General features: G+C 53.4%; 9 protein-coding genes across 9 annotated transcripts; 5 read left to right on the plus strand and 4 right to left on the minus strand.

Moving 5' to 3' along the window:
* Window positions 1–94: 94 nt before the first annotated feature.
* BDQ94DRAFT_159963 (acetyl-CoA synthetase-like protein) lies at window positions 95–3562 on the minus strand (the record flags this gene model as incomplete). Its single annotated transcript, XM_026769141.1, has 3 exons — window positions 95–2743; window positions 2794–3195; window positions 3260–3562. 3 exons carry the CDS (start codon window positions 3560–3562, stop codon window positions 95–97), a joined length of 3354 nt encoding a protein of 1117 aa, XP_026625338.1.
* A 3514-nt stretch (window positions 3563–7076) lies between these two features.
* Window positions 7077–8408, plus strand: BDQ94DRAFT_179284 (uncharacterized protein; the record flags this gene model as incomplete). Its single annotated transcript, XM_026773332.1, has 1 exon — window positions 7077–8408. The coding sequence occupies one exon, from the start codon at window positions 7077–7079 to the stop codon at window positions 8406–8408; it is 1332 nt and encodes a 443-aa protein (XP_026625339.1).
* BDQ94DRAFT_41759 (alpha/beta hydrolase) lies at window positions 8384–9951 on the minus strand. The gene has a single exon (XM_026775716.1). It carries the CDS (start codon window positions 9891–9893, stop codon window positions 8673–8675), a length of 1221 nt encoding a protein of 406 aa, XP_026625340.1. The 5' UTR covers window positions 9894–9951; the 3' UTR covers window positions 8384–8672.
* A 943-nt stretch (window positions 9952–10894) lies between these two features.
* BDQ94DRAFT_171085 (NmrA/HSCARG family protein) lies at window positions 10895–12134 on the plus strand (the record flags this gene model as incomplete). Its single annotated transcript, XM_026771646.1, has 5 exons — window positions 10895–10939; window positions 11008–11493; window positions 11566–11755; window positions 11828–11997; window positions 12057–12134. The coding sequence occupies 5 exons, from the start codon at window positions 10895–10897 to the stop codon at window positions 12132–12134; spliced, it is 969 nt and encodes a 322-aa protein (XP_026625341.1).
* A 1188-nt stretch (window positions 12135–13322) lies between these two features.
* Window positions 13323–16708, plus strand: fmaE (monooxygenase fmaE; the record flags this gene model as incomplete). Its single annotated transcript, XM_026773333.1, has 3 exons — window positions 13323–14125; window positions 14517–14657; window positions 14710–16708. The coding sequence occupies 3 exons, from the start codon at window positions 13323–13325 to the stop codon at window positions 16268–16270; spliced, it is 2505 nt and encodes an 834-aa protein (XP_026625342.1). The 3' UTR covers window positions 16271–16708.
* A 103-nt stretch (window positions 16709–16811) lies between these two features.
* Window positions 16812–17477, plus strand: BDQ94DRAFT_171088 (uncharacterized protein; the record flags this gene model as incomplete). The annotated part of the gene is made up of 3 exons (XM_026771647.1): window positions 16812–16983; window positions 17038–17100; window positions 17155–17477. The coding sequence occupies 3 exons, from the start codon at window positions 16812–16814 to the stop codon at window positions 17475–17477; spliced, it is 558 nt and encodes a 185-aa protein (XP_026625343.1).
* A 345-nt stretch (window positions 17478–17822) lies between these two features.
* On the minus strand, window positions 17823–22466 carry BDQ94DRAFT_171089 (acetyl-CoA synthetase-like protein; the record flags this gene model as incomplete). Its single annotated transcript, XM_026771648.1, has 1 exon — window positions 17823–22466. The coding sequence occupies one exon, from the start codon at window positions 22464–22466 to the stop codon at window positions 17823–17825; it is 4644 nt and encodes a 1547-aa protein (XP_026625344.1).
* A 677-nt stretch (window positions 22467–23143) lies between these two features.
* Window positions 23144–24625, plus strand: BDQ94DRAFT_179299 (FAD-dependent oxidoreductase). Its single transcript, XM_026773334.1, has 3 exons — window positions 23144–23217; window positions 23268–24144; window positions 24218–24625. Exons 1-3 carry the CDS (start codon window positions 23187–23189, stop codon window positions 24597–24599), a joined length of 1290 nt encoding a protein of 429 aa, XP_026625345.1. The 5' UTR covers window positions 23144–23186; the 3' UTR covers window positions 24600–24625.
* Window positions 24626–25484: 859 nt separating this feature from the next.
* BDQ94DRAFT_171091 (uncharacterized protein) lies at window positions 25485–26268 on the minus strand (the record flags this gene model as incomplete). Its single annotated transcript, XM_026771649.1, has 4 exons — window positions 25485–25585; window positions 25638–25839; window positions 25895–26019; window positions 26070–26268. 4 exons carry the CDS (start codon window positions 26266–26268, stop codon window positions 25485–25487), a joined length of 627 nt encoding a protein of 208 aa, XP_026625346.1.
* Window positions 26269–26930: the final 662 nt, after the last annotated feature.

Raw genomic sequence — 26930 nt, forward strand, 5'->3', positions numbered from 1 at the left:
GACTTGAATGGATATATGGTGTTATTGTCTTCATCTATTTATCTCCGAAGCAGAATTAGATAATCCAGGAATGCCCTTAACCCAAACAAACGACCTAAGCCAACCATTCCCCAACCCACTTTCTGAGCCACTCAGGCCGCACACCCTCCACCTCGCGTAACGTCTTACTCATCTTCGCCGTGTGTACCGACGCAAAGACAGTTCCTGGCTGAGTATGTTCCATCGTCAAACCCTCAAAGAAATCCAACAATTTGGCAGCCGGGTTCTGCTCCAACAATGCCTGCAGTTCCTTATCACCCAACCGCTTGCTATCCTTAGTATCAGCCGAGAAGCTGACGCTGGCTGCCTCGATATCCCGCCGGACACGCTGCACCCACTCGTGCAATGGGATGGTTTCAATCTTCTTTCCACTGTTTTCCTTGTCCTGGGCGAGAAGGGCGTCGGCGACGACGGGCCGTATCAAATCCCAGGATTGGGGGTGAAGGTTGACGGGATGGTAGACTTGGACCGCTGTGGGTGAATTGGTAGCAGAGGAGCAGCGATTGATCATGGTAGAGGCGGGAAAGTCGTCCGCACCAAGAAGAGCTAGCTCAACTAGTACTTCGGCTAGAAGATCGACTGGTACCCAGTCAATCCGGTCCACCGGACCCAGGGTATCGGGGAGAGCTTGGAGGTGTCGTGAGCTCTGAATAAGGCTAGGGAACCACTCGGCACGGTTCCAGAGACCGGAAGATCGCACGGCGCCTGCTACCTGACCTACCCGGGCGAAGGAGAAGGATGGGGCAGCTTGTGCTTGCTGGGTACGGTTTTGTTGCTCTTGCTGTTGCTGTGCAGCGTAATCAAGCAGATGCTCGGCAATGTATTTGCTGTTGGCGTAGCCATTCGGGGCGGAAGTGGTGGTAGTAAGGACGGTCTCTGGTATCAGGCCAGACTCGCCGTTATAATGGCCCATGACCGAGCTGATGGATGAGAGAAAGAATAGACGTGGGGATCGTGGGCTGTGGGTCACAAAGTTAATGAGGTTCACCACGCCCTGTATTTGGGGTTCGAAGGTTGCTAGGGGGACGTTGAAGTTCACGGTCCAGGCGTTGTGAATAACTAGCGTGGCGGTTTGCTGCAACTGGGTGAAAACGTCTGGTTGCAGACCCAAATCGCCCCCCTTGCTTAGGTCTGCAGTCCAGAAGCTTAGACGTGCCTCGTTGTCGGCTAGCGGGGTGAGGCCATAGGCTTTGATGCGGTTCTGTTGTTTCTCGCGAGCATCATCCCCACGGTTCAGGCAGTGGACGTGCGCTACAGAGGGATTTTTCAGCAGGGCATCAAGGATGTAAGTTCCTAGCTGGCCAGTGGAGCCGGTCAGGATGACAGTGTGTGTTCCGGGGGTTGGCCTGCTGGCAGTATGAACGGTATCAGGACTGGGTGGTTCGATTTGACTGTCAAGTGTCTGTAGCAGTTTGTCCCGCTCCTGAAGTAGACCTTGTTGTTGAAGTTCGGTAGACTTTTCACCCTGCTTGTCCAGCTGTTGAACTGCTTGGGTAAGCTCCGTTATCGAGGGATACAAATAGATCAAGTTAGGCATGAGAGTAGGTAAATGAAGACCTTGCTTGAGCACGCGTGTCATCGTTATTGTCTGCAACGAGTCCAGTCCCAGAGTATACCAATTTTCGGTGTCGGACAGCTTCTCCGCACTCCAACCAGTAATAGCCAACAGGGAAGCGCGGATGAACGCAGCAACCTGGACGGCATCGTCCACGGCCCCCGGCCCGGGTATTTCGCCACCGTCCTGCTGGGCCAGCTTCTCAGCGTCCGCGTAGAGGGCGTCGAGTTCGGACGCGTACATTGCCAAAGTACCTGCGCGTTGGACGGTGCCCTTTCCGGCACGGAGCATGGGCTTCTCCGGAGTGGTAAATAGAATGTGGCTCTTGGCGATACGGGCGTGAGCTGGACACTTCTCGTTTGCCTGCTGTATGCTAGGCCAGAGCTTCTCGATGACAGCAGCTCTGTCGCTCGCGCTTAGTGCTGGCACTGAGCGGTCCAGTTCCACGATCAGAGCGGCTTGAAAGCGTTGCGCGCCGGCAACGAGGGCCCCTGTCACCTCGGGATTAGAGGCAACCATATGCCCCTCCATTGAGACGGGGTTTGTCTTTTCGCCGTTGAGGAAGACAATCACATCATCCAGGCGTGCGGACGGCCGCCAGAGGTTTGACTTGGCGGGATCCGGGTGGCGCACCATCAGGTCGTTGGTATGATACTCCTGACGGTCGGGGAAGATTGAAAAGGGAAATTGGTGACCCTCGCGCTCAGGTGTGCGCACCAAGACCGCCTCATACTCGTCCCCTGATACATGCCGGAACTCCATACCCAGTTCCGGATGGAAATGGAGGTAGCGCCAGTCTTTAAGAGGATCCCAATTGCCCGTTTCGTGGATCACATTCAAGATACCCAGCTCGGAAGCGCCGTAGCCGTTCACAATCCTCAGCTTGCGGGCTACTATGTCCCCAACAGGCTGGGGCAGATCTCCGCCACAATACATCATGTACTCCAGATGGTTGCCGCAGTACTCCAGCAGATCAGTGGCTTGAGACAACTCCAGCACGATTGACGGAACAACAATTGCCCACTCAAACGGGGTCTGCTTCCTTGCCGCTACCAAACCAGTGGCGCTGGGAAGACCGGCAGCAGTAGGCATTATCAGGGTGACATCAACGGGCATGGTAATGAAAAGAATGTGCCCTAGTCCAGCGGCCTATAGTAGCAGTTAGCACTTGCAGTGAGCTACAATTGTGAAAAGCTTACATGGAAGGGAGGTAGAGACAGGTACATGCGCTTGCCGAAACCCCAACTGTCCTGGCCTTCGCAGCCGTCGGGTATATCGAGTCTTTGCATGTGCATGTGCTTGACGGCGCTATCATGGGTCCAGATGATAGGCTTGGGAATGCCCGTCGAGCCCGATGTGTGCAGAATGGCCAATCGATCATGTGCTGCTTCAGGGTATGTTTTGGCGTAAGGAAAAACCGGATACTCGGTCGCGAGTAGCTCCGCCACGCTGGGAACATCAACAACCTTCAGTGGGTGGGCGTCCAGAATTCCAGCGATAAATGGCGGCCGTGGTGAAGGAGCCAGCAGCGTCGTGCACTCAAGTTTGGTAAATAGTGACTGGTGGGCCACTGCACTGTTGCGCGGCGAGGTAAGAAACATCTGTTAATGCAACCATGTCAGCAAGGCTCCCTGAAAACCGCAATACATGAAAGGACCATCCTACACAGTATCCAGCCTTAACTGCTCCCAATACCAATGCCGGGTATCGCAGGTCATTCGGTCCAAGGTACGCCAAAGTCTCTCCTGTTCCCGGGCCCAAGGTCTTCGTCAGCCAGCCAGCAACGCCATTGATAGCGTTGGCGAAGGCTTTGTAGGTGATCGGCCTGTACCCTTTCTCGTAAGTCATGGGATCCACTGGGTATTCAGCATAGATGGCGTCTGGCTTGACCTGGGCATAGTGGTCAAAGATGTTCGGAAGTAGCTCCGAGCGCGGATCAAAGTCGGGGGAGGGAACCCAAGTAGTCATGATGAGCAAGCAAGTGGTGGTGAAGGCAATTGAAGCAACAAAGAATCTTGATGATAATGATAATGTTATTGCAGCTCACGCATGTCGTATCCTGCCTTTATAAGACCGAATGAGGAGGCGGGGGGGAGAAACAAAGTGAGAGCACGGAATTGACCGTGCCAGTGAAAGGCTTGCCGGGGGTAGGAGTGGACAGAAGACAGGAGGGGGAGTGGAGGCCGCTGAAATAAGGGCCTTGAGTGATCTGGCAAGGCTCGGGGTGTTGAATGTCCGTTTGCTGTCAACAGCCCTAGTATGTATAGCATTGATTTAGCCGAAAGACATGCAGCGGTCTCATTTGTTGTGGGCGAAAGTCTTTCCACTTTCGAGGTGGTCCGTCGGACTACGCGCTAGGCCAAGCATTAGTGCAGGCAGCCGCTGCAGTAAGATTTTCTGGCACATCATGTTAAGACCAATTAAATCAATTTCTAAATTAGCTCGCCTGGCCTATGCGGATGGACCATGACAACAGCTGCCTTTCACCGTTTCACATCCCCCTTTCCAGCTTCTCCCCAGCTTACTCCACATCCTGGTGGCCCCCCGTTGGCAAGCTCATCCAATTAAGACACAGTAAATCTATGATGTACAACAATGGAGCCCGCGGGAATATCGGAACGCTGTGACCCCAAAGTAACCAGACCCACATGGCCTTCATTATCCACCATCACATCGCCTTTAAGCGAATGGAAGTGCCCGGCTACTTTGCTGTCCTACAGGGTGCGCGAGTGGCGGGCTGCGGGGTCCGGAGCCTCTCGACTGACGCTTCCACCACTCTTTCCGGAGGCTGTCGCCGCTATGTATAGCATGCCTCCAATGGCTTTAACAAGTGGGCGATACATGGGAAACCAAGCGGCGATCTGATACGTCCCGGACTCAACGACGCACCAGAGTACGAAGTTGGCAGCCGTCCAAGGGCCGTCCGTCAAGATAGTGGCCAATCCGCTCCAGCGAAAAAAGGTGTTAGTGTCAACGCAGTGGCCCTCCTTAGTCCGGAAGTAGCTCAACGGCTAGCAGGGTAGGAAACCCGCTACGGTCGTACCAAACCAATTGCCAAGAATGATGGCTGGCACCACAAGGCAGGTTATGCGTAGGGGTTTGCTGGTGAAAATATTAAGGTAAAGGTGCACGATGGCCAGTTAGGTCGGCACCACGGCAGAGAAATAAATCAAGGTGATGATGATAATGTAGTGGCCCCAAACGACAACCATGCCGGGGTCTAGCTGGAGGATCCGCGCCTTATGAAGGCCAACGCCCCCGTGGTAAATATTATCTAATGATAGATTAGTCAGAGCTTGATAGGGCCGGCGTCACTAGAGGGACTAGGGGTTCGAAGTGAGTGGCGGAAGAGGGAGGAGAGGGCTGAGAGAGGAGAGGGGTGGTGGGGGGTGGTGGGGGAAAACGAGGCATGGTCCATATCACCTAGCGAGCAGGCATTCACAGTGTACTGCATGGTATGAAAAGCGGAAAACCAAGTTTCCCAAAATTTGCAGTCCCAGATACTACCATCATGGGTGGAACTCAGCTGTATAAGACTGAAGATCCTGGATTGCTTTAGAGATTACGAGCAACTCCTGGCTAAAAGACATGTCATATTCTTCAGGTCAGAGTCCCAACAGTACGTGCATCCGCATTCCGCTTGCAAAGGCGCCGATTGCCGTTATCAGCTGTGATACCAGAACGGCTGCAGAAGTGTGGTATTGGCAGCCATAACAAGTAAATAGTTCAGCCATCCACTGCTCTGGTCTAAAAGCAGCTCGAGATTGACAGTTTCTCACCTGACCATGGCAAGTTTTGCAAAATCTGTCAGCTGCTTGATTGTATATCCAACGTATCGGAAAGGCCCTCTTGCAGGACAGTCAATTCCATAGTGGCTTTTCGTTTCCATTTTAGTGTTGTTTAGTTTAGACCTATCAAATTGGCTGTTGAACTCGATCGCGACCAGACAGGACCCACAGTTGGCGGGTAGTTCCCTGGTCCATATGCAGATATAACCAGAGAAGCCGGAGGCGCTTGATGAAAAGGCCATATTCTGCCAGATACAGGGGTTCATGCAGGGGATGGTTACAAGAATAAGGTTGGCGATCCACTATGGAACCCCACATTGGCCATGCCTTGCTGGGACAGAACCCAGGCGCGTTCCCATGTGGAAGGTATGGATCATATCTCTCGACATGTCAGACTAAGGCAGAGGTTATGGCTACCGTATCAACAAATACGACACCTGTACAATTTCTTCACAATATGAATGTTTATCTCGGTACCAGCAATGTTTCACGTTGGAAGGGACACATGGTTGCTATAATCTAATCGTGTGACAGATCATTTTACGGGAGGCCGGTTCATTGCTTAGGGCAGTAGACGTGTCAAGGCTGGACCTGCTGCGTCAAAAGCACGCATAACAGCCCTGGTGCCTACCGGATACCGCATAATAACATTGCGCCTTGTTCTACCCACTATTAATCTTCTTATTTCCTGCCTATTATCTACAGTGGCGAGGACCTATCTAAAATAAAGAGATTTTATCTTAGATTAAGATATAGGAAATATATAGTTAACTAATCTGATCTCATGAGGATGGTTAGTCATTCGAAGATATAATATTTAGAGGCCAAATGATAAGAGAAAGGATAGCGAAAAATCACCTGATATCTTTATAATAACATTAATTATTTTAATATCCTATATGATATTTATAACATGGACCTTCAGCAGGTGGTGTATTTATAGGAACCCAATAACGAAATTTGACACGGCACAATCGGCCTCAGCCTTGCGCTGCGGGGTAAGATATCAGTTCCATAGGCTATGATAGTCATTATCGTGCTTGAGCCAAAGCAAGTCGCAAGCTTGAGAGCAAATGTCCCGTTCTACGAAGTCATCTTAAACAGCGGCTCGCTTCCCTTCGACCGGAGTCCTAGCCTCTGGAGTTCACGTCAACGACCCAGTGCTGCTTTTCAACACAGCTTTTCAGCCTTGTCGCTCAGGTGGAAGGTCCCACTGTATACTTCAGCACTAGGCTATTCGTACTGTATATTCGAGACAGTACATGTCTGGAGTTTGCAACAGGGGTGTTTGCCAGTTTTTGGCTCCCTGCGGCATCCTTTAACCTATGATTCGCTTTAGGTCGAGGTAGAATGAGACGCCAGCCTTGCGGACTCCAAGTAGGAGATCAGTGATAGGATGGTTTTCAGATACCCCTTGTCGGAGTGGTCATTGACCCCGCTTCTAGCTCAATGTCGGTGTTCTGGTACTACGCGTTGTACGCTAAATATAGGGGACGGCGGCTAGGCAGAGGATTTGATTGCTGCTCCAGGAGAATGTTCCCTGCGAGTGGTATCGTTGGGTGAAGGCCATGAGGTCTCATAGAATGGGTCCTACAAGGCTCACCCTCTTCTGCATGTCAGAGCTTTTCGGATACTTTCGTTGTTAAATTTATACTACGAACTTGCTTCGAGGGTAGAGCTGCACCAAACCAAATATGAACAGCACAGAAGCCAACACCACGTCGATGCACTCACAAACCCGACTGGTGGGCTGGACAACGGAGCCCTCCGGTCGGGGCACACTCAGCTTGATCACCAGCTGCCTGACGACCATCTTCTTGTGCACTTGGGTAGTGATCCACCCACGCGTGTATCAAAACCAAGTATACGCGACGCTACACAAATTCGCCCTCTTCCTCAAGGCCATCATTGCGCCCGAGTTCATAGCCGTTGAAGGCTTGCAGGAATGGGCACAATGCCGACGGATGCAAGTCGACTGTGCCAGGTTCACCAATGACGATTTCCAGGCTATTCACGCGTTCTACATCAGTATGCTCGCCCTACGATACCGCACTCCAAAGGGAGACCGTGTCATTTGGCCAAATCAGTACACATGGCTGCTGGAACAGAACCTAGTCGACTGGGAGGAACACGCCAGTTGGGGTCTTTTGGAGGACGATATCCGCGACAAAAGCAAAGCAGACAGTTTCGCCAAGTTGGCGGCCATGGTGCAGGTCACCTGGTTTGTCGCTCAATGCATCGCCAGAGGCATACACAGTCTCCCCCTTTCCCAGTTAGAAGCTATGACCCTAGGATACATCCCGCTGTTCATCGTCACATACTTCTTTTGGTGGGAAAAGCCGAAAGATATTCGTTTTCCGACTGTTGTGGAGTTGCCTGAAATGAGTACTGAACAAAGAGAAACATTCGAAAGCATGGCAGTGAGCAACAAATTCGACAACGAAAGTTCAAAGGTACAAATGACTTATTGGAATACCTGGTATCTGACACCACGTGTATTCGAGAAAGAGGAAGAGGACAGACAGAGGCAATATGCCCAGCAGCTGGCTAGCCGTACCGCTAGGGACGCCGAATCGTGCGATGACGAAGCGCCAAGTAGCCGCAAGATGCTCTTGGGCTCGAAGGACGAGCAAATACACATGAAGAATGAGGTAGTGGTGGCACACTGGGACCCACAATTGTATCGATCGAAGATATGGCCGCTGACCTGTCTCTTTGGAATCTCCTTCGGGGCGCTTCACTTGGCCTGCTGGGATACCGTATTTCCCACAGTGACTGAAGACTGGCTGTGGCGGGCGTCTGCGTTGGTCTCCATGTTATCGATGCTGGTGTTTATGCATTTCGAAAAGGTAGTCGTTCGGTGGGGTGGCCCGTTGACCTTGATCAGTCTCGCCTCTCCGGCCCTCTATATTGTCAGTCGCATTGTGATGCTGGGCGAGGTTTTCGCCGCGCTGAGAGCAGAGCAACCAGCCATCTATAAGACCTATGACCTCTCCGATGGCTGGGTTCACCTCTTTGAATCCTGAAATTGGTTGGATGAGGCTCGTGATGCGATACAGAGAGCTAGTGGATATGCTGGGGCGGGTAAGAGTGCGACTCAGGTTGGCAAGAGCAGATTCTTTACTGTGTCGTATACAGCATCGAATATGTTTTATGCGAGTAATAAATCCTGAAATCTAATATTTAGTTATCAAAGGTTGTCTCATGAATAGTACGGGCTGAATAAATGGCATGACATATAAATGACTTCACATGATACATATTGTATGGCGTCCATCCATCGTTTCGTCTTAGTTTCGGTGCAGCAGACCCGTGAACGCTGGGTCTGCCGATTCAAAGGCACGCATAACGGCCATGGTAACTACCGGATACCCCATAATAACATCATGCAAGCCAGTCTTCAGGATCTGCTCCCTGATGATGCCATTGTCAGTCTTCCATTCCATGACACTGCCAGCAGCGCCAAGGTCTACTTTGGTGTCTAGTTTCTTCAGCTCTAGCTCATCGTAGCTGATGCCTCCGGGGACAGATCCTCGGACTGCATGCCAAAAAACGGCTTGGCTGTGGTGGGACGGGATGTCATAGTCGTCTTCTGCGTGGATGATCGTAAGGTGGTATTCTTCCCCGTTCACTTCGTTGGCCCGCACGTACTCGGCAATGCGATCCTTGCTCAGCCACTTGTCCCGGATGAAGCCCTGCAGGGATTCGAAAAGCCATGGGAAGCGCGCAAGTGGGGACAGGATGGGAACGATTCCCGCCACACGGTAGGTCGAAACCAACGTGGCAACATCGACAAACGGGGCCACGAGCACGGTGCCAGCAAAGACCACAGGTGGAGATTGGACAGCAAGGTCGCGAGTGATGGCGAGGCTGACGGCAGTCCCCATGGACTGGCCGAAGATGAGAATGCGAGAAGGGGGGATGCCAGCGACCGTCATGGCCCAGTCGACCACCGCACGGGCGTCAGTGATCAGGCCCGCCTCCGAGGGTTGACCAGTACTCCGTCCAAACCCCCGATAATCAAAGGTTAGCACATGGATCTTCTCCGGCTGGCCAGCGGACAGCGCCCGGTAGTTAGGAACGCGATAGCCCGAGCCCACGGTGCCCCCGGCACCATGCATGTGCAAGATCAAGCGAGCGTCGGGGTCGTCGCGCAGAAGCTGAAAGGAGAGCCGGGAGGTGATGTCGGAGACCAATCCCGCAGGCTCCGCAACCAGGGATTGCTCGTGTTGGCGGTACAGTTCCACGGGCAGGATATGCCAGGCGTAAAGCTGCTCCCCATCGGGAGTCCGGATCGTGAAAGGGGTGACCTGATTGCGTAGAAAGCCAAAGGCCTCAGGGACATTGAGGTCCTTGAACCATGTCATTTCGATGGCATGCAGATACACCACGTGGGATTGGAATGTTTGCGTTGTCAGTAGGCCCAGCAGCGTCGCGTATAAGCCGACCGCGATGGCGGCCGAAAAAGAGGCATACTTGAGCAGAGAGGCCATAAGGTCAGTGGCCGCCATGATGAAGCTGTTATTCGTTTCAGCGCCCGGATGACAGATAAATGAATCGTAGGATGGGTGCAAAGATCTGGGGCTAAGGGGAAAGAAAGAGGGGTTTTTTGGAGGGATCATAAATAGTAACAACAAGCTGCCTTGCGCTGCCCGGCGGCTATTGCGACCGTCTGGTTGGCTGCGGTGCGATCCCCTTGTGCCATCCGGAAATCCCCATCGCGGCTGGACTTAAGGTGAAGTTGGGACTTTGCTTCCCAAATCTGTCCTGAATGTCCTCAAGTGGAGAGCAGCCTGAGCCAATACTAGTAACACTTTATCTTCTTCTTCGTCCGGTGAGGGATTGGAGTCCACGAAGGGCAAGAAAGAGTTACTGAACAAATAAATGACTGGCAGCGGGCAGAGGCGTTGTTGATGCCTGAGGCATAAGAAGGTGCGCCCCAAGAAACTCAGTTCGGGGGTGGTTCAATCCCTGCCAACAGAGTTTGTAGACGTAGGCCTACAGTATGCTTGCTACTAGTATTGAGCTGTCAAACGAAGATCTGTGTCAATTCTTCACTGGATTGGGGAGTACTAGTAGCAGGAAGCAGTAGTAGTAGCGGCCAGCTAGTAGTAGTAGTAGTAGTAACGAACGTTATATACTATTTACTACTAGTACTGGTAATTAGTAGTTACTTCTTGTCGTCCCCGTCGCAACTGGCCTTAGTTTATTGGTACTATGTTCGGAGACATTTCCACTTTCTTATTCTCTTTATCTTGTTCATGTTTCGCTATAATTCAGATTGTTAACCGGTTTTATCTCGTAGTATATTCCATCCGTCTAGCCTTCTCGGGCCCCCAATGAAACCGAAAGCCGAAGACCGAACACATGAACAGCCCCTCCAGTTCTCAAGCACTATGATATAAATGCTGACTGCTGAGCATGTGACCGTCAGCATTATCTTACTCTTCGCATGTTCGGATACTTACCAGTGTAGGCCTCATTCCGACTCTCTCCAGTGCAACTTGTCACCATGTCTCGTCAGACTGTTGTTGTCATCGGCGCCACGGGCTCGCAGGTTCGTTGCATGTTCAGTTCTTGATAACCAGTGCAGTACGCTTCGTCTGGCCGCTGATACGTATTCAGGGCAGACCGGTCGCTAGGGATCTCTTGAAAAACCCGCATCTGTACCACGTCAGGGCTTTGACGCGCGATCCGACTAAGCCAGCAGCGCAAGAGCTGGCAAGGCTTGGGGCAGAAGTTCAGGCGTTTGATCTCAATGCAGGCATTGAAAGCCTTCTTCGAGCATTTACGGGCGCCGATGCCGTCTTTGCTATGACAGACTTTTGGGCAACACGATCAGCACAGAAGGAGACTATCCAGGGACGAAGCATTGTAGATGCTGCAGCTCGAACCTCAACCATTCAGCATTTCATTTGGAGCTCGCTCCCCGATCCCGAGAAGGTTTCCGGGGGCATACTGAGAAACATTCATCACTGGAAGAGCAAGAGTGTAGTTGCAGACTACATACAGCAGCAGTACCCACAGTTGTGGGGCAAGACTACTGTTGTGCTCTTCCCTAATTATTTCGAGAACTGCCTGTCTCATCCCGAACGCTACCTCTCACAACCTGTTGGTCCACTTGTTTATCTGATCTACCGCATACATGGCTCTTCGGATCAAAAGCTTACGAGATGATACTAGGATGCGCAGGGCGTGTATCATATGTACTTGCCGCATAGCCCGTCCACTGTCATGCCGAACGGATCAATTCGCGATACAGGCAAGCTTGTTCGAGTGATCCTGGAAGCCGGGGCTACTTACTTTACAAAGACCGTGGCCTTCTATAGTGAAGCCATCTCGGAGGCAGAGAAGCAAGCTATGATTGGGAAAAGTAACTATAACTATCCAAATCATATATTTGGCTTAGTAGTATGAACTATATGGCTTACGCTGCATATCTCAGAATACGGCTTACAGACAATGTACCATGTGATAAGCCCCGATGAACATCGAAAGAAGCTGGAGAGTCAAGGTCTATCTCCTGAGATTGCCTTGGATTATACCGAGCAGCTTCTGATGTTCGAAAAATTCGGAAACGTGTGTGAGGCATCAGAATTCATCCAGGCCAGAGAGGTGCGTAAAGCCTGTGATGCATTGACGTTTCTCATGACTAACTGATCAATATAATGCAGATTCCGGGGCTTCACCTTCAGTCGTGGGCTGAGTTCCTCGAAGAAAATGACATTCTGGGATCTATGAGAGCTTCCTGATGGCTCTCATAGCACTTACTGCGATCTATTTTTGTTTTCCAGACATGCAGAGCTTTGGGATGGACCTTCTCGTCAGACTATCGATATCGATCGCCCCTTGTTGAGCGTTGTAGATTCATACCCAGTATATCCTCCGCCTTCTTGACTTCATTTGGGTAACTGATGCCTCAGGCAATAAGGGAGAAATAATAATCCGAGGCACATGATCGGGCGTTGTTTTGGTATCCATTTCATTCATTTACTCAAGAGGGTCTCTATAGAACAGCCATGTGTCTTCCCTTCAAGTGTATCTCAGTAGCAACAGCAGTAGACTACTCTATATTTTTAGTTCGACTTAGTACCAGTCTAGAACGCAGTGTATGATTCACGGGCATGCAGAGGATCAGCAGAAGATCCACCAGGGGATGAACTGACTGGTTACTCTTAGTCTTGTACAGACATGCAAGTAGCCCAAAGGTAGACCAGCGGTTGCACAATGCATGGCAATGGGCATTCAGGGATTTCTTCTGATTTGAGACGATCACAAGTAACCTTTTGTTCGGTACCACCTGTATCCCCAATACTTGGATTCCCCGATCAGTTTCTGCATTCCATTCCTTCCCTTCTTCTGCAGTGTAACTGGTTCCCCGTGAAATCGCATCGTCATGGTCTTCTTCACCTTTCACCATCCGCTTTCCTCTTCCAGAGGGTCGCATTGTTATTTACTTTGGTCATTCCCCATCGATGCATCATGGCCCGCTCGTTTGCGCTTAGTGACCTGCCGTTCCGAACACGAGAACAACAAACAAGCCTGTGGGTAAGCAGACAATGGAATACTACTGGTATCTCACCATGATCCTGGGGTGGATCCATTCACTGACGCCCGGAGCATTGCTTACGCTTGCGCGCCTATCATTCGTCCCTTCGTATGCTCCTGTGGGGGAGGGAACCACAGCCACCAGCAATCAATGCTACAACTGGAACAGGTCAGCGAAGGAGGGCAGTGCCCGATGCCATCTGACCAGCATTTCAGTACCCTATAAAACCACCCCGAGCCACATGGTACTTCGGACGCTTCCCAGATAACACCCATTTGCTCATCATCCAGCCATGGCCACCTTCAAACCGCTCTTTCCACCCCAAATCGTCCCGCGCGACCGTGGCGATGGCCCGACTCCCTTCCCGGAGACAACGAGCTCCATCTCCCCCATGATCCGGGACAATCTCACCCTCTCCTCCTGGCTCCTGCTCGGTGGGCTGATGCAAGGGGGTGCGTGTCTACTGTTGGGCCCCCTCTCCCTGCTTCCGACCGCGGCCATCCTGCTGTACCGGTTCATCGACCATCTGTTGATGGCCTGCCACATAACCCCCAACCGGTACATGACCGGATCCATCCCTATCAAGCGCAGTGCCCAGTATCCCCGGCCCGATGGCACCTTTGGCAGTGAACCGGCGGGCGAGTCAATCGTGGTCTTCCATCTGGGGGCGCGCTGCCACCATCCACTCGGGATGCTCGCCCCAGGCATGAAGGAGTTGGGCGACAGTGCCGACAAGATGAGTCGAAACATGCGCGCCAACCCCGTCAAGTACGGTCTCCTGGGCACCTCGCACTGGCTGAAGACCGACAGTCCAGCGGGTAACGAGACCATGACCGTCTTCTACCTGCGCGATTACGCTGCTCTTCATCAATTCGCTCACGATGACATCCACATGGAAGGGGTGCGATGGTGGTCTCGCATCGCCAAGGACCATCCGCACCTGGCCATTTACCACGAGACCTACCTGGTGCCCCGCGGGCAGTGGGAGAATATCTACATTAACGGGTTCCCGACCGGCATCGCCGATACCTGGTTTCCCGTGCAGGCCGGAAATGACACCAAAGAGAAAAATTTCGGAGTGGTTGAGAAATGGGTGCGACCGTTGGTTGACGCGCGTGACGGCGTCTTGCGGTCGGCCAGCAAGCGGCTGCAGTTGACACGCTTGGAGGGTCGCGAGAAGGAGCACGACGATATGTATAACCAGCCTGACGGCCTGTGATCGGCAGGTACGGGATTATCGGTGCAGAGAAAGTCTTAAAATTCATGCATCTCTCCTCTCCACTTTCCATGACTCTTTTGAGTTAGTCCGTCTTCTTTCGTAAATGTAAGATGTGCACTCCAGCCGTTTTCCCACTGCTTCTCCTGAGTCCCCTCAACGCCCGATGAAGAGACTAGACGGGGACTAGCCCTCCTTCGAGCCTGCTGGGATGCATTAGTGGCCGCACTAATTCGCAGCTGCCCGAAGGTCAGGGAATCACAATCCAGACACATTGCCGTCCGACCAGACCCGCCAGTCATTCTGCTGCCGCTTATTTTAGTCTTTCTGGGTGTCACTCGCCTTTTGGCTTTTCTCGGGCATGGCCAGGATTCAGAAACGACAACCCACCATTGTGCCTCCCCCTATGGATAGTATGAACCAGTTCTCCACGCCGGTACCACATCGTCTGGGGTCGATGAGCCGTCGATCCGCCGGCAAACGATCGAGAACGGGATGTCGCACTTGTCGGTAGGTGCAAGAACGATCCAAGTGCACATCTGTCGCTACTGACTTGGAACAGAGCTCGTCGTGTGAAATGTGACGAAACCCCTGGCGCGTGCCGGAGATGTACCTCCGCGGGTCGTGTTTGCGATGGGTACGAGGTGCAGAGACTGCCCTTGATGAGGGATTCATGGACCAAGATCAGCCCTGAGTTAAGGAGTGGCTTTCAATGGGTTATTACCTCCGACGAGAGCCGTTGTTTCTCCTACTTCCAGCACCACACGGTGCCCACCTTCCGCGAAATGTTTGACTCCTCGCTCTGGCAGCATCTCGTCCTGCAGATAGGTCAGTCGGAGCCAGCGGTGTATCATGCGACCGTGGCCCTCAGCGCGATCCACCAGGACGCGGAGAGCAGAGGAATGCCCCTGGCTGCGAACTTCCCCGGAAAGAGTCAAGGCCCCTGGCTGCGCTTTGCGCAAGAGCAGCTGGGCCGCGCTTTTCAGAGCCTCACCCGGCGCCGTGCCTCTTCGGATCCCTGGTTGCGCAATGTGACCCTCCTCTGCTGTTTGTTGTTCGTTCTCTCCGACCTGCTGCAGGGCGACTACGACGATGCCTTTACCCATCTCCAGAGTGGCCTGCGCATCCTCTGCGACCTCCAGGCAGCGCGAGAATTGGTGGCGCCTACGCCCCGCCAAGAACTGGTGGAACGTTGTCTGGTGGCTGCTTTTGCCCAGCTGGACATGAGTACCGCCCACTATGGCCTCGGGGGGCCTCTGCTGTGCATCGACTCTCTGCCCACCCAGTGGCAGTCGCAGCCGACATCAGCGGTCGCCTTTGCCAATCTGGAGGAAGCTCGCGCTGCCTTCAACCTGGTCACCAGTGCTGGGTATCGCTTTATGATCTCGGGTGAGGAAATGTTGCTGGGAGACATCGAGTGCAACTACGCTACTATCCAGTCGACCCAGCTGCGGGTCCGCTCCCTGGCCTCCCGATTTTGGCGATCCTTCGAGCCCTTCTACCACCACTCTTACCATCTTCTCAATCGCAAAGAGCAGCGAAGTGTCGAACTGATTCATCTCCAATACCTCGGCTTGATGGTGTCGCTGGAAACAATCCCCCTGGCGGACAACCCAGCTGCCCTGGCTGCTTTCACGCCTGCCATCGAGAAAATTGTTTCTTTGGCTGAGTCAATCATGACCCGGTTCCCTGAGCGTCCCACCATCAGTCTTGACGTGGGTATCCTTCCGCCATTGTACAATGGGGCCTTGGTGTGTCAGGATTATCGCGTTCGGTGGCGGGCCATTAAGCTGCTGCGTGCTTGGCCGCATCGAGAGGGGCCTTTTGACTCCAATTGGATCCTCGCCCTGGCGGAGGAGGCACTGCGTCTGGATCTGCTGGCCGATCCCGCTGTCAGCCTGGATCGAGATACCGCGCCTAGTCCATCCGATGACGATGAATTCGCACCTGGTCGCATGCTGCAGGACCTCAACGATCGACGGTCGCGTTTTAAGAAATCATTGGCAAAGACGGGGGAGGGGTTGGACGATGGAGTTTCTCCGGCAGACTATCTGGGCGCGGTCAAATGTGTGTCTGGGTGGTCATGTATGCGCGCTTTTAAAGCGAGGTTTCCAGACTGCTGAATCTTGGCTCCGATCTAGTGTGAAGACTATTGTGACTAAAGCGTCTCGGCATACATGATCTAACACGTGGGATACCTACTCCATATTCCAAAATATCTACCGTATATCCATAAAGTAATCATGACAAAGCTCGCTTCAATGTCAAGCTCGGATCCTTCATTCCTTCAAGCCGAAAAAGGACTGACTCATTAATCAGGAAGCTCTCATGCAGAAGCTAAACTGGCTTAGGCTCTTCTAGTCTTGATTTAGCCTGCCGTGGCTGATTAGTAGCAAGAAGAAAATCATGATGGGTGGATATGAGGCTAAAGTCTAGGGTCCTTGGCTCCTCCACTTCGGCGTCCTTGCATCCAACTCCGTTGTGATGACGCGTCACAGGATCGTTAGCCCAGACCTAGCATTATCACGGAGGTCCAAAGCTGCGGAAGAAGAATTGCCCACCTGAGTGAGCTACTGGCCTGCCAGTTGAACAATCGCCTATATAAACAGATCGCAACCCGCGACATTCCTTATCAACGCTTACTCAGATATACCGTTAGCAACAATGAAGGCACCACTCACCACTACTATTCTCTCCGCCCTAGCTGCCATCGGCAGTGTGGCTGCCAACCCTCTCCGTCCACTGGGAGATCTGGTCAAGCGCAGTCCGGATGGCAACTTCACCCTCTACGCCTATGGACTTGCCTCTGAACCCGTCAAGTTGTTCTACGCTGATGGTAAGTCTTCCTATGTTAGATAATTCTTCTCATCACTAACCACAATACTGCTAGGACTGGCCTACTTCGGCACCGCCTCTGACTGGACCTATGGCTCTGTTGTAACTGACATCACCAGTTAGTGTACCCCTCCCCCCTCCCAAGACCTGTGTCAGCACTAACTCCATGCAGTGACCTACAGCGACGATGAAGTCTTCGCCGAAGCTCTCACCGAGGGAATCACTCTCCCTGATGACACTCTGCTATATATCCGCCCGAATGCCGACGAAGTCACGGAGGTTGGCTTGACGGGCGATGACACTCCGTCGGATGCAGTGACCGACAGGTGGATCTGGTATGGGGCCTGGATCATGTATGAATCTGACTCCGGAGAGTTGTTCGATACGTTCTACGTCAAGGACACCAATGTCTCGACGGTGTGGCAGCTGTATTGGGTGCCGGAGGGGGTGTCGAGTAGTGGGTATACGTTTGCGAATGTGCGGGATGTTGCTTAGACACTGCATTGGCGATGATGCTGTTTTATGTATACTGACAGTGGGTATGATTGCGTGATGGAATGTCAAGTCATGATTGATAGTACAGTTGAAGGGAGCATTGGGTCATGTCAGATCCGGATGTAACTTGTTCCTTCGCATACAATCAACGATAATCACTGACTCAGTATATTATGAACGATTGCCTTTACTTCAGAGTACTACTCACTGCCACATCGTGTATACTTTTCACTATAGCAGGCAAGCAATATAGCAGTAATCAGTGACATTCTATTATCCAGAACTCCGTACCCAAAGCCAATCTATAAACACAGAACAATCTAGACACATGTCCAAGAAAACCAGCTATTCGCTCCTCAACTCAGTCAGTCTCTTGCCAAAGTACCTCTCCGTCTTCTGGGTCTGTCTATCAGCACTGCCCACCATCCCTCGCATCCTCTCCTTAATAGCACTATACCCCTGTCCCGACACAATCATGCCCAGCGCCTCCAAAATCAACTTCTCAACATCCTGAATCCTCTCCTTGGGGATACACTCCGTATCATGCTCCAGCCGCATCAGAATAGTCCGATCAGAAATCGCACAAAACTCCACCAACAGCGCAAACTTCGACCCCTTGGTATACGTAACCAGCGGATCGAGTCCTTCGACCGGCAATTTCGGCGACGAGCGATCATCATGGAAAGTAACCATGACATCCAACAAGGGATGATTAGGGAAATCAGCCATCTCGGCAGCACCCACCGCCTCGAGCAGCTGGTTCCATGGAATGGCATGCGCAATGGCCGACTGGCTGGACCGTTGCACGGCACGAACAAAAGACTTGGTGGATGCCGCGGTCGGGTCCCGCGATGCCGAGAACTGAATACGAATGGGGATGGGTTCTAGAAACAATCCGACCGTGTCGAGATCGTCCTGTCCTCTGTTGAAGTACGGTCCACCCAGGACGAGATCCGTGTCGTCGCGATGAGCTTGCAAGGCTAGCGCCACAGAGGCCAGTGCTAGCTGGTGCAACGTGACGCTGTTCGTCTCGGTGTATTGAATGGCCTGTGTGGCGAGACTCTGGTTCAGTCGGACGAGGTGCGTCTGGCCGCCGTAGCTGGAACGGTGGGTCAGGTTGGGGATGCTGTATAGGCCGTCCCTTTGGTTGGTGGTGTTGCCCAGATACTGCACCCACCAGTCGCTCTCGTTGGCAGTGGCCTGGGAACTCCACTGCGTTGTTTCATGGTAGTTCCGCTTCACGGGGCCGAGGCCATCACCACGGTACAGACGGACCACTTCACCCAGGATCACCTGCAGGGTGGTGAGGTCAGCGATGAGATGGCTCATGGCCACCAACATCATAGACTTAGAGACAATCACTCGGATCGGGTGCTGGCGGTCAGGGTGGAAGGGTCTGTTGGCTTCGCGCCAGAGGTTGAAGCCGTGGACGCGCATCACCTGCGGGCAGTAGCGAGCATAGGTGCGTCGGGGGCCCTTACCGCGATAGTCGAGGTGGGAGCGACTGCGGAAGATGTCGTGGCGGGCGAGAACAGCGTTCCAGCAGGCGATGAGATGCTCGCTATCTACCTTGGTGCTGTCGATCTTGCAGGCAAAAGTGACGTTGAAAGCAGACGTGCCGAGCTGAAGCTGGTACTTCTCCAGCCATTCTCTTTCAATGGGAGACACGCGGTTGCGACCGAGGGGCTTAATGGTCGGTACATCCGGGGATGAGATCTGGGCGACAAGGCCGTCCACCGTCTGAGCCAGTTCGGAGAGGTTCGCGGCTTGGATGATGCGCGGAACAGGCACCTTGACCCCAAAGGTCTGGGAGACCTTGCTGGCAAGACGCAGCTGCATGACCGAGTGGCCGCCCAGCTCGACAAAGTTGGATTCCGGGGTGAGGGCTTCGCTGTCTGCGCCCAGCGAGAGCAGGTCCTTCCACAGTTCGGCAAGGGAGTGCTCAGTCTTGCTGGAGAGGGTGCGTTTGGCTGCGGGTTGAGCCACCACCGTGCACTGGTTCGCAATCTCCTTGTAGTCGAGCTTGCCGGCCGGTGTCATGGGGAACTTGTCCACGACCATGATGCGACGGGGCATGGCGTGCACCGGCAGCACCTGCGACATGCGCTGGCGGACATCAGTGACAGTGAGCGTCTCGGGCTGGATCATGGCAACGAGGTAATCGTCCTTGGGGCAGATAGCGACGGCGGTGGACTCAGGAATAGCATTGGCGACGCGGATCTCCAGGTCGTTCAAGTCTGTGCGGTAACCACGCAGCTTGATCTGACGATCGTTGCGACCGAGACACTCGACCTGGCCGAGGCGGTTGAAGTAGCCGCGGTCTCCGGTGCGGTACATCTTCTCGCCTGGGCGTGCAACAATGTTGTCGGAGAGGAACCGCTCCGCGTTCAACTCAGGACGACCAATATAGCCGTTAGCTACCTGCACACCGGCGCAGTAGATCTCGCCGATCACCCCGGGAGGGAGAAGCTGCCCGTTCTGGCCGAGGATGTAGATGCGCGTAGTGGCATTAGGTCCACCAATGGTGACGGGCTGTCCAGGGAGCAGCCGTTGGATGGTGGCACCGCAGGTGGCTTCGGTTGGGCCGTACATGTTGTAGAGAGTGGTGGCGCTGGACCAGACGTCGTTGACGTACTGTGGCACGGGTTCACCGACCAGGTAGACGGTACGCAGCTCAGGAAATTGCTCGGGCAGGAGGATCTTGGCCACGGAGGGGGTCAGGATGGCGGCGTTGCTCTTCTTCAGATGGGCAAATGTGTCAGCGCCATCGGCCAGCACCAGGGTAGCGCCGTAGCAGAGAGCCGAGAAGATTTCGTGGATACTGCCATCAAAGGCAGGCGACATGAGCTGCGAGATGCGCTGGCCGGGGGCGGCGAAGAGTCGAACCTCGAGATCTTTCTGGAAGGCCACGAGACCGGCGTGGTGGCACATCACTCCCTTGGGCTTGCCAGTCGAGCCGGAGGTGAAGCACAGATAGGCGTTGTCTTCGGGTTGAGGAGCGGAGCGGTGGCTAGGCGTGAAGTCGTCAGGGATAGTAGCGATCAGTTCCTCTACAGAAAAGCACAGGTTGCAGGCCTCGGGGGCAAGATGCTTCTGGGAGGTGACCGGAGTCAAATACAGCTTCCCACCGGCAGTCTGGAAGTTGGTGTTGCGGATGTGGTCGGGCAGACCAGGGTCCTGGGCCGAGTAGACACCGCCAGCCTTGAGGATACCATAGATGGAGACGATCCAGTTGATGGATCGGTCGGCCAAGACGCAGACGACCTCGCCGGGCTGGATCTGCAGGTTTTCAGCAAGGATGCTGGCCTGTCGATCCATCTCGGCGTAAGTCAGTTGGATGCCGGCCTTTTCCACGGCGATTCCGTTGGGAGTCTCGCGGACAGCGCGTTCGAAGAGCGTGACGAGGTCGTCGTGAATGGAGCACAGGGACGTCGAGTCGGTCTGACAGTTGCCCATCTGCATGAGGGTGTTCTTGCAGTTGTCGGTCAGGATGTTCTTCATGCATCCCTCCATGGTCTGCTCGGACAGGAGCAGATTCAGGGCATGGCGGAAGTGGTCGGCAAGCATCTGAATGTCCTCGCGATGGAACTGCTGAGGCCGAAAGCAGAGGCGCAGAGTGCCACTGTATGTCGTGTAGATGGACAGGGGAATGTCGGGCACTACGCGGAACCAGGACTGCTGTACGGGTCGGACTGCATGGCTGTCAGATGCCTCCATTTCGAACTCCATAGCCAGCGCCGAGGTAAAGTTGCGGGTGTACCCGTCGTCGGGAACTGAGCTCTGGACTGACGCCAACTGGACTGAATGGGCAAACACCGCGCGGAGATACTCCGCAGTCGATAATTTGCGGTCGATGGACACATGGAAGGGCAGGACGTTGATCAGTGGGCCAATAGTATCCTCAATTCCAGGGATGGGCAGGTTACGACCGGACAGGACGGTGCCAAACACAACAGAGTCAGAGTCGGTATACAGAGAGAGTGCCATGGCCCAGGCAGCATGATACCAGGCGGACAGGGAGACACCTATCTGACGAGCACGGACTGAGATCTCTTCCAAGGGGACATTGAAAGTGACATTATCGATACCCGCAGGCATCTCTTCACGGACTGGGGGAAGAACGAGTTCCGCAGCAGGCTGCGGGTGCTTCTCTCGCTGCTGCGCCCAGAATTTTTGGTGGTTCTGGCGATGTTCCTGTTGGAAGTCACGGAGTCGGTTGGCCACATCGCTGAATGGCGCACCGGCGGTGATAGCACGACCGTTGATGACATCGCGAACTTTGCCGTAGACAAGCTGACCTGACATTCCGTCGACAAAGGCATGGTGGACACGCCAGATGACCGTGCTGATGCCTGCAGAAGGCAATGTCACAACCTCAAAGGCGCACTGAATGGTGTCCGGGTAAACGTCCCGGGCGAGGGCAGCGTCGTACGCTTTTTGGGAGTCCACCACTGTTTCCGTCCATGTGAAAGGAGCCGACGATGCTTCATGGCAGGCATCTGAATCGAAGGACATGCGGAAGATGGGCTCGGTCTGAATGACAGTCTGCCAAGCAGAACTGACAACTGGAAGATGGGCCGTCTGGTATGTCTCAAAGAAGTTGATCATGTTGGAACCCGGGGTCGTTTCGTGGCTGTGCAGGAATGACATTTGCATTTCGGTCAGGGCCGACGCTCCATTGCTGCGAGAAACATCCTTCTGAGCAAGGGCTGACTGTGTCTGGGGTGTTGCAGATTGGTGGATGACAGGCACATGGGTCGTTACGGGACCCTCGATAACGGCGGAAGCCACGAGCTCGGCCATACTGCTGCTCAAGAGAATCGACTCCATGGTCAAGGCAACGCCGTCGCGCTTGCATGCGGAGGCCAGCCCCAATGCAAGCAATGAATGGCCGCCCAGGTTGACAAAGCTGGACTCCAGGTCCACACTCTCAAGGGGAAGTTGAAGAAGCCGGGCGGCATGGGAGACGATGATCTTCTGGGACTGCATGATGCTGAACGAATGCTAAACGATGAAATATGCTAATGATAAAACAAGTCCTCAAGTGGTGTGTAATCTTGGGTGATTCTAGACGATTGAGGGGAAAGACTGTGATGTGTTCGCTGCGTTGCTGCGCTGATGATGATAGAGTTGATGCCACGAGGAGACCCCTCTGCTTTTATGGCCGTCCATTTCGTATAGCTTCACCTCCAAGCCTCTCCAAGTTACTCATTTCGCTAGACGCCTTAGACTCTCCTCCGATGACGCCTTTCGCTTGGACGACAAATCCGGCAGGATCCCTCCCATCTCCGAAAACGTGGCCGCCAGGATCATGCAGGAATCACGATGTGAGTCGAAGTGTGAGTCGAGATGCGAGCTGAGATGTGCCTGCGGAATTGAGACCCGCTAGTTTCAGAACACGAACGGTTGATTTTGGCCCCCAAGCCCGCGATCGAGAATCATACTGGGATTTCAACTCGTGTCAGAGTAAGCATTTAGGGCATCGCCCCAGTTGCTGCAGAATTTCGGATCCGCTGTCGGATCCGGCAAGCCTTATGCTTCAATCTGACAAGTCGTTCTGTCTTCCATGTCATCGAAGTCGTCTAGAATCACCTTATTTGCCTATAAATAACACACTTTGCACGTCCTAACCGATTACTTTCCCAACTACATCCACATCCATCCATCTTCTCCAACTTCATCTCCATCTCAGACACATCGGCCTTCATAATGACTCCTCCTAAGATTGCAATCATCGGTGGTGAGTCTATTCCTTTGCCAATGTGATAGTTCAGGGCTGACTTTTACTAGCGGGCCCTGCCGGTCTTACTTTGGCCCGTCTGCTGCAACACAACGGCATCCCCTGCATCGTCTACGAGGCAGAGGAGAACCGCCATGCTCGCACACAGGGTGGCTGCTTGGACATCCACGAGGGGTCTGCACAGGTAGCTCTGCGCGAGTGTGGTCTTTTCGAAGAGTTCCTGGCTGTTGCCCGCACGGAGGGTGAGGTGTTGAAGATCTACCAGCCCGACGGCGCACTGCTGCTCGACGAAGGTTCCGACTACGGCGAGAAGCGCCCAGACTCATTCAATGGACGCCCAGAAGTCGACCGGGTGAAGCTCCGCAGCATGCTGATTGACTCTCTCGAATGGGGCAGTCTTCGCTGGGGCCACAAACTCAAGAAGGTCACCACTGAAGCCACGGGCACTCGCCTGCAATACGACCTGCACTTCCACGACCACACAGAGACCGGGTTCGACTTGGTGGTGGGCGCCGACGGGGCCTGGAGCAAGGTACGCCATTTGCTTACGGACACCCGGCCCATCTTCTCGGGGATCTCTGGCGTGGATTTCAAGTACAGCGCCATCGACGAGGCGGACCCGGCTCTGGCCCAGCGTGTCGGCAAGGGCATGTGTCTGACCCTGGGCAGCCACACGACTGTGCTGTCGCAGCGAAACGGTGACGGCTGCGTCCGGACCTACGGGTTCATGCGGCTGCCGGAGGACTGGCACACGACGTGCGGCATCGACTGGACGCAGCCGCAGCAGGCCAAGCGGGAGTTCGTCGATCGTTACTATGAAGGGTTCAACGATGACTCCAAGAACCTTATGCTCGACGCCGACGACGATTTGGTGCCTCGCCCCATGTACATGCTTCCTATTGGTCACAAGTGGCAGCACCGTGCCGGGTAAGTTTTCCGTCTGTGCTTTTATTCCTGTTCCTTATCTGACATGTTGGATCTGAGCTAATTTTGGTCTCAGTTTGACTCTTATTGGCGATGCTGCCCACTTGATGACACCATTTGCGGGAGTTGGCGTGAATGTGGGGATGGAGGACGCTCTGGAGCTGGCACGGGCCATCATCGCGCGCAAGAGCAGCTGGGAAGATGGCCAGCCCTTCGCAGGTGCGAATAGTCTCTCCGCCGCAGTGGGGCAATACGAACAGGCCATGTTCCCTCGTGCTGAGGGCTACGCCCGCGAGACGTGGATGTATCTCAACTTGTTCTTCAATGAGCGGGGTGGTCATGCCATGTGTGAGCACTTTGCTAAAGCGAAGGAGCAGGCCAAGGTGGAGGCTGCGGTGGAGAAGAAGCCTGAAGAAGCGGAGAAAACTGCGGAGATGAAGCAGACGGTGGTGGTGTAGCAGGCCATTCCTGTAGAGTAAATCTGTTATTTCATGTTTGTTTCTAGAGCTATACCCAATTTAAACTTTCTCTTCACACAATTGTCTCCATATTAGATCTTGGCGATTGGATCCGATGTAACATAGTTGTGTGGCTGTGGACCTGCTCGCGATTACTTTCCTTGCCAAGATCTTGGATTCTGCAGTGTTGGAGAATTGGAGGAGCGCCTGCAAAGGATTTAACCTGCAGAATCCAACACTCCAGGCAGTGAAAGGCGATTGGGGGCCAGCCAGCCGTTGCCTGAAGGTTATCAGTAGACCCTGACTGTCGATCACCATAGCCGATGTTTCAGATGTCAACTCTAATCACGGGTTATTTTTCCTTCAACTCTGCCTTGCCAGCTGTCATGAACCTTGTCACATAATCCCAGACCACATACTTCAATAGTCCTCGAAGTATTGACTGGGTTATCCACTGATATCAGCCTTGTGTAACCCAGTGATAAGCTTAAAGGAGGGGTCTAAACTAAAAATAATGAGGGCCGGAGAGTAGGGAAAGAGGCGCACATAAGCTTCTCGTATTGCCCGCACAGCCGATAATCGACAACACAGGCAATGCTGCTGACTGTCTCTGTGTCAGAGTTATTCCAATGATGAGTCAACAGCATTGCCAAGTGGGCGTTTATTAATCATGTGAAAGTCCCGAGGATAACCGATTTACTTGGCAGAGCATCTTTTTAAACTTAGAAGAATATTCAATGCTGTTTTAACTCCAAACTATGGAAACTATCCGGTTTAATCCGGCAAATCAACGGGAGAGCAGAGTGGTCCTTCCACACTGCCCTTCGTAAACATAAACACAAAGCATTCTAGCCCCAAACAAACTAAATCTCCAAATTTTGCCAACTAGTAAGAGTGAGGTCCGTTCATCTCTCCCGTCATCTTTCCTTCCGCCTTCAAGATGGCTGTGATGTTGTTCATGGCGCTCTCGTGGAATCCCGCAAAGTCTGTCCAACATTAGTAAATCAACCAGTACTTGTCGGAAGCAACAAGACGTACCGTAAGCAGACGAGAAACAGGCATGGATGTTCCACAGCATATAGGTCTCCTTCTTGCCAATGGCGTGCACATCCATCCACTCCCAGGTGCCACCAAGCTGGCCCGCGGGTCCAGAAGTGGTGTTGTAGTAGAAGGGCACGTCAGCTAGCCCGAAGGTGAGCTGGTAGCCCTTGTTACGCGGCAGCCACTTGAACGTTCTCAACTGATGACACAGTTAGCCGTGTTCCAGATCCTTGCCTTCAAAGTATCTTGCTCACCTCTTCGGTCATCGGATACACGCCTGCGTTGGGAAGTTCTCCATACAGAACACGCTCAGCTCCCGGAGTGTAGGGCTCGCCATGAGTCTCACTGGGGCTGGTACCGAACCAGGCCGTTTCAAAGACTACTCCAGTCAGCCACTGCAGAAGAGATAAGCATGAGGGTTTCACAAACAGTTGGCAGTAATGTCCGAGATATCCTTCGCGGGGACTGGCCAGGTCGCCCAGCTGGTGGAGTTTTGCAAGAAGGTGCCCGTAGGACACGAGCAAGGACGAGGAGTCGCGTCGCAAGCAGGGAGGGCCTTGTGGTTGCCTCCGGTTGGCAGGGCCAGGGCCGAGAAGACGAAGGTTGCAAAGGCAAGAGGGAAGTACATGGTGGCTGATGGAGATGGAGATGAGATTGTAGAGATTGAGATCGACAGAAGATCGCTGGGAGTTTGGTTTCTTGAGGTGATTGCTGTGATTGAAGTGTTGAGATTGTTCATGGAGTTCATCAACTACCAGTCTGGTTCCTTATATACTTCTTCAACGCTCTCATTTCAGTCCTGACCATTGTAACTTCCTTGGTCTCGCCCCCACTGGTTTGAATCCTGTCTACATCTGCCTCTTGGTATGAATCCTGATCCGGTCCGGCGTAGCGAAGGTGTACCAGTTCTGGCATTGTGGTCGCAACAGAAGGATGTATCGAGGAGCATAGCCCCCTCCCCCGCCCAAGATTACGAACTTCATCCTTCGTATCCTTTGTTCTGGAAGGCTAGGCATGACATAACATTGAAGTCAGTTTATCTCGTTGATGATTGGATACTGATGGGATGGTTCCGCACGGATGAGATCCATGGTTTCAGCTTGAGGATTTGCATACCCGATCAGCACTAACATCTCACCTCGTCGCATGGCATGGCGATGAGCCTCCTGCAACTCGTATACTACCCGAATGTCGTTAGCGAGATCTATACACCACGTCGGATCGCCACGTGGGGGCCAGGCAGGTGCATCTATGCCTGTCAGAATCCTGCAGGCGGACATGTCGGAGACT

Source organism: Aspergillus welwitschiae (genome assembly GCF_003344945.1).
Source record: "Aspergillus welwitschiae strain CBS 139.54b unplaced genomic scaffold BDQ94scaffold_19, whole genome shotgun sequence".
Classification (NCBI taxonomy): Eukaryota; Fungi; Ascomycota; class Eurotiomycetes; order Eurotiales; family Aspergillaceae; genus Aspergillus; species Aspergillus welwitschiae.

Coding starts and splice junctions, on each gene's coding strand:
- BDQ94DRAFT_41759 (XM_026775716.1), bottom strand. CDS start 9,893: ATGGCGGCCACTGACCTTATGGCCTCTCTGCTCAAGTATGCCTCTTTT.
- BDQ94DRAFT_179299 (XM_026773334.1), top strand. CDS start 23,187: ATGACTCCTCCTAAGATTGCAATCATCGGTG. Junction 23,218..23,267: donor TAAGATTGCAATCATCGGTG/GTGAGTCTATTC, acceptor GACTTTTACTAG/CGGGCCCTGCCGGTCTTACT. Junction 24,145..24,217: donor AAGTGGCAGCACCGTGCCGG/GTAAGTTTTCCG, acceptor TTTTGGTCTCAG/TTTGACTCTTATTGGCGATG.